Raw genomic sequence first — 9,149 nt, 5'->3', positions numbered from 1 at the left:
TCTTCTTCTTCTTCTTCTTCTTCTTCTTCTTCTTCTTCTTCTTCTTCTTCTTCTTCTTCTTCTTCTTTTAACATATAATGTATTATTTGTTTCAGAGGTACAGGTCTGTGATTCAACAGTCTAAGACAATTCACAACACTCACCATAGCACATACCCTCCCCAATGTCTATCACCCAACCACCCCATATGTGCCATGTTCTTGAAGAAGCTCTATGCTTCCCTCTCTGTCTCCTCTCTCATTCCTTCTCTTCTTGGAATTATTTTCTATTCTTTCCACTTGAAATCCTATGCTTCTTAATATCTTAAATTCTATTTTCTCCATGCTCCCCTTTAGTTGCTCCACCTAAAACAAATCTTCCCCTCATTTGACATGTTAATTACATATCATACATATTTTCTCTTCTAACCCATCCTTCAATCTATGCTATCTCCTGAACCATAACCTTGTTAAGACATACTCTGTGATGACTTGAATAGACATTTTTCCAAAGAAGACATCCAGATGGCCAACAGACATATGAAAAGATGCTCAACATCATTAATCATTAGGGAAATAGAAATCAAAGCCACAATGAGGTATCATCTCACACCTGTCAGAATGGCTAAAATCAAAAAGAAAAGAAATAACAAGTGTTGGTGAGGATGCGGAGAAAAAGGAACCCTCACAGACTGTTGGTGGGCATGAAAATTGGTGCAGCCACTGTGGAAAACGGTATGGCAATTCCTCAAAAAATTAAAAATAGAACTATCATATCATCCAATAATTCCACTATTGGGTATTACCCAGAGAAAACAAAAACACTACCTCAAAAAGATATATGCACCCCTATGTTTACTACGGCATTATTTATAATAGCCAAGACACAGAAGCAATCTAAGTGTCTATCAATAGACAAGTGGATAAGGACAATGTAGTATGTACACACACACACACACACACACACATACACACACAGTGGAATATTACACAGCCATAAAAAAGGATGAGACTGTGCTTTTTTTAAAACAGCACGGATGGACCTAGAGGGTATTTTGCCAAGTGAAATAAGTCAAACAAATACCATATGATTCCACTCACAGATGGAATCTAAAAAAAAATAATAAACAAACAAAAAGCAGAATCAGGGCGCCTGGGTGGCTCAGTTGGTTAAGCGACTGCCTTCGGCTCAGGTCATGATCCTGGAGTCCCGGGATCGAGTCCCACATCAGGCTTCCTGCTCAGCAGGGAGTCTGCTTCTGACCCTCCTCCCTCTCATGCTCTCTGTCTCTCATTCTCTCTCTCTCTCGCAAATAAATAAAAAATTAAAACAACAACAACAACAACAACAACAACAACAAAAACATTTCAAAAAGCAGAATCAGAACTCTAAATACAGAGAAGAAACTGATGGTTGCCAGAGGGAGGGAGGTAGAAGGTTGGGCAAAATGGGTGAAGGTGAGAGAGGGAGAGATACAGGCCTCGAGTTATGGAATCAGTAAGTAAAGGGAATGAAAGAGCAAAAGGAATGCAGTGATATTATAATAGTGATGTAATGGGACAGATGGTAACTATACTTGTGGTGAATATAGCATAATATATAAACTTGTCAAGTCACTAATTTGTACACCTGAAACTAATGTAACATTGTGTGTCAACTGTACTCAAATTTAAAAAATTCACACACACACACACACACACACACACATCGCTATACCCAAACCCACACTCAAGAGGAGGGTATTACATTAATGCTTATATATCAGGAGGCAGGGATCAAAGTGAACCATCTTAGATTCTGTCTACCACAAGAGCTGGTCCAATAATTTGAGTATGAGATGCTAGTGGCCATTCTTAAGGTAGAGGTAGTAGAAACAGGGAGAAGCAGACAGATGTGACAACTATTGAAACAGTAAAATCACAACAGAATTTGGGCATAGGCACTAGAAAGGGTGGAAGTCAAGAATGACTCTCATGTTCACACTTGAGTGAGTGGAAAGGATATATTTGTAAAGGATCAAAAAGTAAGAATTTTCCTTGCAGTACCTATATTCATAGGCCATATCAGCTGCTTGCTGATATGTAAACAGCTAAGGAGAAATAAGATTTCTAGGCAAAAATTTTATGAGTTTGTTTTGTACATGTTGAGCTTCAAGTGTCTGTGAAACATTAAAGCAGAGTTAAAAAAAAAAAAAAGACACATTGTCCTACTGGTCTGCATGTCTTGCCACAGCTCATCCAGTGCTTATACAAAAATTATGCTTAAAAAAAAATCTTTTTTTTTTAAGAGAGCATGAGCAGGGGAGGGGCAAAGGGAGAGGGAGAGAGAGAATCTTAAGCAGGCTCCACGCCTAGAGCAGAGCCCATGCAGGGCCCGACCTCATGACCCTGAGATCATGACTTGAGCCAAAATCAAGAGTTGGCTGCTTAGCCGACTGAGCCACCCAGGTGCTCCCCCCAATCATATTTTCAGAAGGGAAACTGAAATTTTGAGAAGTCAAATGTCTACTCTTTGAAATTCTTCACCTTAAGTGGAGACGTTTTTATTGCTCTTGCTATCAATACTATCATTATAAAAATATTTTTAGTTACTTAAATGTAGTTCCATCACATTGTTTCTTCATACTTTGCAGGCTCCTCTTTGGTTTCCATTGAAAGTGCTGCTGAATCAAGTTTTCTGTCCTATCGAGTAGAACCACTTCAAAGCAAAACCAATTTTTGGATAGGATTGTTCAGAAATGTTGAAGGTAAATTTGCAGAACAATGATTTAATCACAAATATTTCAAAATGCTCTGTGCAAAACAAGTTTTCTGTTCCAGAAAGTCTTGCCTTAAATAATGATTAATTTGTGAAGAGTTTGAAAATTCAAACTTATATTTTCATTTAAAATAAGAACTGAAATTTTAAATGACTCACATATTATGCTCTCTTGAAGGCTATTGATTAAAGGAGTGTTGTGTAGCTAAGTTAGTTTAAGAAGCTTTAAAAATAATTTCTATCTTTTGCCAGAAAAAAAAATTAGGGAAGGATAAGCATATGTATTTGTACTAATTAGGAATCAATTTTCAACTAAAGCTATAGAAGAAACATATTCTTTTCAGTTTTTTTCCCTGTAATAATTGGTCATTGTAATCTTGCATACTAAAAGTCTGGTTGTAAACAACTATTGATTATAGTATAAAATAATATGCTTAGAAATTCTGCATGAGTAGGTTGATTTTATTTGAAGATGGGTAATTCTTAACTTCTGTTTTTACTGACTTCATTTGATCATCAGGAAAGTGGCTGTGGGTAAACAACAATCCAGTCTCCTTTGTCAACTGGAACACAGGAGATCCCTCTGGTGAACGAAATGATTGTGTAGCTTTATCCGCATCTTCTGGATTTTGGAATAATATTCACTGTTCTTCCTACAAAGGATATATTTGTAAAAGACCAAAAAGTAAGAATTTTCCTTGCAGTACCTATGTTCACAGGCCATTGTTTCTTTCAAATATTAAGGGGTCACACGTGGGATTATAATGTGGTTACAGGTCTCATGCAAGCTCTCTCCCTGAGTAAGTGAAGAATCCCTAGTGATTAGTTGTTGTCTGCAGCTCTGTGGGAGCAAACTCTGTCTGTGTAGCTGCCATAATGATTTAGGTATATCAATACATTTATGATGGGATACCCAGGCATATGGACTGTGGAGTTGCAGGTGGTTTGAAGAGTCAGCTTATAAAGCCTTACAGCATAAAAGGAAAAGGGGGTAAAGTTTGTCATCTCCACCAAACCAGAAGGTATTAAGATTCTGGAGAGGAATCAGAATTTACTATGGAATAAATCATGTAAGACCAATTAAATCTCCTTCTGAGATTAAGTAGCAGATCATGTAAAGACAAGGATTGGAGGAATTAATGGTGTTCCATGCCCACCATGTAATACTCTCTAGACTTTAATAATATTTTATGCCAATCTACTTCACATAATATGCTTCCCAAGAGATAAAATATTAATTAAATAATAGATTTAAATATAGGAATTAGATAAATTAACACTCTATCTCAGTAGATTTTATTATTTTGGAATCGTGTAGTTCTTCAGTCTTTTAAAACTCTCTTTGAGACACTTTGGTTCAGTGTGGGAGTCTTGTTTTACTTTTCATTCAAACGCCCTGTGGTACCTTAGGCTTCCGTGGGCCAATTTCAAAACAGCCTAGAATACGTTATTTTTGGATAGATGGGTTAGATTTTGAGGGTCAGTATCAGTGGGTCAAATGCAACTCAGTGGACTGTATTTTCAGAATTGTCTTTGTATTCAAACTCTCCCTACAGCTATAGGATGCTGATACAGGATGGGTGGATGGATGGATGGATCGATAGTTACATACATACACACATACATAGGTCTTCTAGATTCTACTTATCTATCATCTATCATCTATATATCATATCACCATGAACCAAATATGGAGGATTCCATGTATCTGCGAACCAAATAATAGTCACTATCTGCATGCAATTATTATGGGCTTTTATAAATATTTATTTTTTTTTATTTCACAAACAGTTGTTGATGCTGAACCTACTCATACATTAATTACCACAAAAGGTAAGACCATTATGAAATTTTAAGTTCTTAGTAATATATCAATACAATTTGCTTGTTTTAAAAACCATAATAATCCTTTCCTATACCCCCTGTATTCTCAGTAGAATTGCTTGAGCTGCCTTAGCCTTTGTCATTATGTCATCAACCTCCCTTGAATAATGCTCTAAGAGAGCAGGCCTTGGAGTCAGGTTGGTGTTTTTACCATAGATATTATCAAAGACATTGCTGCATTACAGAGGTGCCTTGTGGAAACAACAGGAGAGATTTCTCTGGAATCCTTGCGGGGTTTTTTCTTCTTTTTTTTTAAGCAATGTTTTAAATTTTATTTTTATAGACAACTCGAATCAGGTAACTGATGGTAACTGATCTTATTTTGCCAATTTTGTTGGCAGCTAAAAACCCCTCAGATTTATGGTTTGCCTGCAACCTCCTTACTAACCTCCTGGGTGCTATTTGTTAACTGATTATATTCATGAGTTCAGATTGCCACTACTCTTATTTTCTCTTTTCTCTAATTTTCTCCCTTGCTTTTTTTTATCATCATTATTATTACTATTTATCTTCATATGATGGATTTGTAAGCAGCATTAAATTATTTTGAAACAGGGGTGCGTATTTTAAAATATTGATGTTAACTGGGGTGCCTGGGTGGTTCAGTTGGTTGAGCATCCGACTCCTGGTTTTGGCTTTGATTGTGATCTCATAGGTCCTGGGATCGAGCCCTGTGCAGGGCTCCGTGCTCAGTGCAGAGTCTGCTTGAGATTCTCTCTGCCCCTCCCCCTGCTCTCACGCTCACACTCTCATTCTCTCTCTCTCTCTCTCTCAAATAAATAAATACATCTTTAAAAAACACAACAACAACAAAAAAACATTGATTTAAAACTAACAGATGGAATATTCCTGCAACTGAACAATAATCTTAACATCTAAAACAATCCTCTATGTCACATGGACTCCTGTTTTTATGTCCTTCATTTCTGTCTGACAAATGTCAAAAAACATTTGAAATGAAAGGACATTCATGCATTTTAGCTTTTCAAAAAAGAAAGTTGTCTTGTTCTTCATAGCATTCTACCTTTTGCCTCCCTCCACCTTTCTCCTCATTATTTTATTTATTTCTAGCTGACCCAAGGAAGATGGGTCCTTCCAAACCTTCTTCCAGCCTGGCAGGAGTCGTTGTCATGGTGGTCCTCCTGATCATAGTGGGTGCTGGCCTCGCGGCGTATTTCTTTTATAAGAAAAGACGTGTGCACTTACCTCAAGAGAACACTTTTGAAAACACTCTCTATTTTAATAGCAGATCAAGTCCAGGAATGAGTGATATGAAAGATCTCGTGGGCAACATTGAACAGAATGAACACGCAGGCATCTAGTATCCTAATGTGATTTAGATATATTTGAATCTCATAACATTGTAACTAAAATGTTAAGGTCTTTAATGCAATGTGATTGTTTCCTTTAAAATTAGTACTGTAGTGAACTGGCCTGTCCTTTTTCTTTGCCTAATTGAAGAAATAATTGCTCATGTTCTATCTGGCAAGGGATTTTCATAGAAGAGGGATAAGGATACTGACTACCACTTGAAAAAAATAGCTTAGGTGAACACACAGCACAAGAATGCCAACTTAAAATTTAAGCATCACTGGTGTGTAGCCAGCATCAACCACATGCAGGTTAGAAGAACCCCAAAGACCTAAGCTTCCTGAAATAGTTTAAGGAGCTCCCAAAGAAATGTTACCTATTGAATTGTAATTCGGTAATCAGAAGACTGTTTTAAAAATCAAGTACAAATAACCTCAGGTGGCATGAAAATTTAGTCACTGTTTTCTCTTACCAATCTTGATTTTTACTTCAGTTATTTAGAATTGTATTTGTACACATGCAGAAAGAATGAGGCAGCTGAGAATCTTGTTTTCTCTGAGCAGGGTTTTCCAGGCTGAATCTTGCATATGTGTTCTTTGTCCTGTTATATGTATATCAGGAACAAAAGATGTGAAATAAAAATGTAAATTTGCATAACTGGATGTACTTAGATAATGTGAAATAAACATCAAAGACAAGGTCTATTTTTAATATATGTGAATTTTGGTGATCTTGGTAAATGTCAATTTTCTTTTAAGTGTGACTTATTTATCTATTTACTTTGTACTTAACTTTACTCTGAAAATAAACAATATGATTAGTAGAGAAATTCTTTAAACCCTCCATCTATTTGGAAAAGATAAGTTGCTAAAACACTAGGTGATTGTATAATTTCCCCAGATCTTCCCCTGTAACATTGATTCAAGTCAGAATTCAACAAAGGTTCTGTTACTGAGAATTAGGTCTCTAAATATCTTTTTCTCACTTTAGTAATTAATAATTCATTTTTGCATTAAAAATGTTGCCTTAGATAAAGCTTCTTGTACCTTGTGCAATACTTTGGAGGTTCCGTATCTCACATAGGTACCACACTATCAGCTCATCCTTGCCTTTATCAAGGGATTGCTCCTGGGCAGAAGTTCCTTACCTGAGGTCCCCAGCGGGACTCAGATGGTGTTAAAGAGGTCTAGGAAGGTCCAAAAATTGCATGCAAAATGCTGTACCAATTTGTGCCTTTTTTTTTTTTCTGAGAAGAAAATAGCACAGATTTTCAGGTAAGTCTGTAATTCAAAACAGACGAAGAAGCTGATCATTGGGTAGGAATATGATGGAGTTTCTAATACCCCAACTCAGATGAGTAACAGGTGGAAAGAAATAGGAAGTGAGAGGTAGGCAGTTGTGGAAAAGGTAGTTGAGCACCAACAATTCCCTCTCGTACCTGAAACAGTAGAAAACAAGTTGCTTTTTATTTTCTTGGTAAGAACGAAACATATTCCATTTGAAGACATTCCAGTGGGAATGATTGCTATAATATCACTGCTGTCTGTGATGAACTATATTAAAGAAATGACTTTCCTAATATATATATATTAGGATATATGTATTAAGACCATATGCTATATATATTATATATATACATATATATACTAATATATACTATGCATATATTACATATATACTGCATATAGTATCTGTTATAGATATTAGATATATACTATATATAGATATATAGATAATTATATATATTATAGATTATATAGATACTGTATACAGAGTATATAGTATATATAGATATAGATATATATTATGGATATATATACATATGCATAGTATATATATAGTATCTATTATAGTTATATAGTATATATAGATATATATACTATACTACATATTATAGTATATATATCATTTATATATAATCTATATTATAGTATCTATAATAAATACTATATATAGTATACATATAGTATGCATGGTATATATACTATACATAGAAAGATATATATTATACAGATGCTATCTATATATATAGTATATATATGCTATATATACTATACCATATATTATATATGTGTATATACTACATATACTAAAATATACTATACATATATACTATATATGTATAATATATATTATATATAGTATATATATTCCTAATATATATATATACTATATATTCTCTCTATATATATCCTTTCCCTAATATATATATATTTCTTTTTCCCTCAAGATACAAGAGAGAATTGGAAATATAAAATAAGGAGAAATACATAAGTGAGCATGTTTAAAAATTCTGTACAAAAGTCATTATAACTCAGAGCCGCATCCTCACAGAAAATATTTTGGACTCCAAACATGTATCTCAGACTTAAATGTCTTACTTTTTCAAGAAACAGTCCGTATTTGGCAGAGTGCTGAGCATAATATTTCACACTCACGTTATCCACTCAAACATAGTTTTGTGTTTTTTTTACATTTTTTTATTCTTATGTTAATCCCCATACATTACATCATTAGTTCTAGATGAAGGGTTCCATGATTCATTGTTTGTGCATAACACCCAGTGCTCCATGCAGAATGTGCCCTCCTCAATACCCACCACCAGGCTAACCCATCCTCCCACCTCCCTCCCCTCTAGAACCCTCAGTTTGTTTTTCAGAGTCCATCGTCTCTCATGGTTCGTCCACCCCACCGATTTCCCCGCTTCATTCTTCCCCTCCCGCTACCTTCTTCTTCTTTTTTCCTTAACATATATTGCATTATTTGTTTCAGAGGTACAGATCTGAGATTCAACAGTCTTGCACAATTCACAGCGCTTACCAGAGCACATACCCTCCCCAGTGTCTATCACCCAGTCACCCTATCCCTCCCACCCCACCCCCCACTCCAACAACACTCAGTCCACTCAAACATAGTTTGAGTCATAGTTAAATCATTTGTATCTACACATGTATCCAAATACAATACTAAAATATCAAGGGTATTTTGTGGGTCAGGGAGTCAGGGAAAGGCGTCTAGGGTGGACAAGAGCAGTTTTATGCACTTTTGGTTGTTGGAGTTGAGTTGTTTCGTTTCTTAACCAGAAATTCTATCTGGTGGATTAAATGTTTAAGTACTCTCCTCAATGGCTTGCTTGCTTCAGGTTTGCATCAGAATCCAGCAGCTGGAAGAGTCTTAAGGATATTTCTTCCCCCAGTTGAGCTCAGACAATGTGAATA

General features: G+C 35.5%; 1 protein-coding gene across 3 annotated transcripts in view; it reads left to right on the top strand.

Annotated features, from left to right (window-relative positions):
* Window positions 1-6,652, top strand: part of MRC1 (mannose receptor C-type 1) — a 109,329-nt gene extending 102,677 nt beyond the window's left edge. For all 3 annotated transcript variants that reach the window (XM_035021531.1, XM_035021532.1, XM_035021533.1), the window contains 4 exons: window positions 2,612-2,725; window positions 3,257-3,421; window positions 4,528-4,569; window positions 5,692-6,652. In XM_035021531.1, coding sequence (XP_034877422.1) covers window positions 2,612-2,725; window positions 3,257-3,421; window positions 4,528-4,569; window positions 5,692-5,942 — 572 coding nt within the window. In that variant the 3' untranslated portion in view covers window positions 5,943-6,652. The remainder of the gene's footprint in view (window positions 1-2,611; window positions 2,726-3,256; window positions 3,422-4,527; window positions 4,570-5,691) is intronic.
* Window positions 6,653-9,149: the final 2,497 nt, after the last annotated feature.

The sequence above is a fragment of the Mirounga leonina genome, unplaced genomic scaffold (genome assembly GCF_011800145.1).
Source record: "Mirounga leonina isolate KUSES-001 unplaced genomic scaffold, KU_Mleo_1.0 Mir_175, whole genome shotgun sequence".
Lineage (NCBI taxonomy): Eukaryota > Metazoa > Chordata > Mammalia > Carnivora > Phocidae > Mirounga > Mirounga leonina.
Note: the sequence above shows the minus strand (reverse complement) of the source record. Positions and strands in the feature narration are given on the sequence as shown.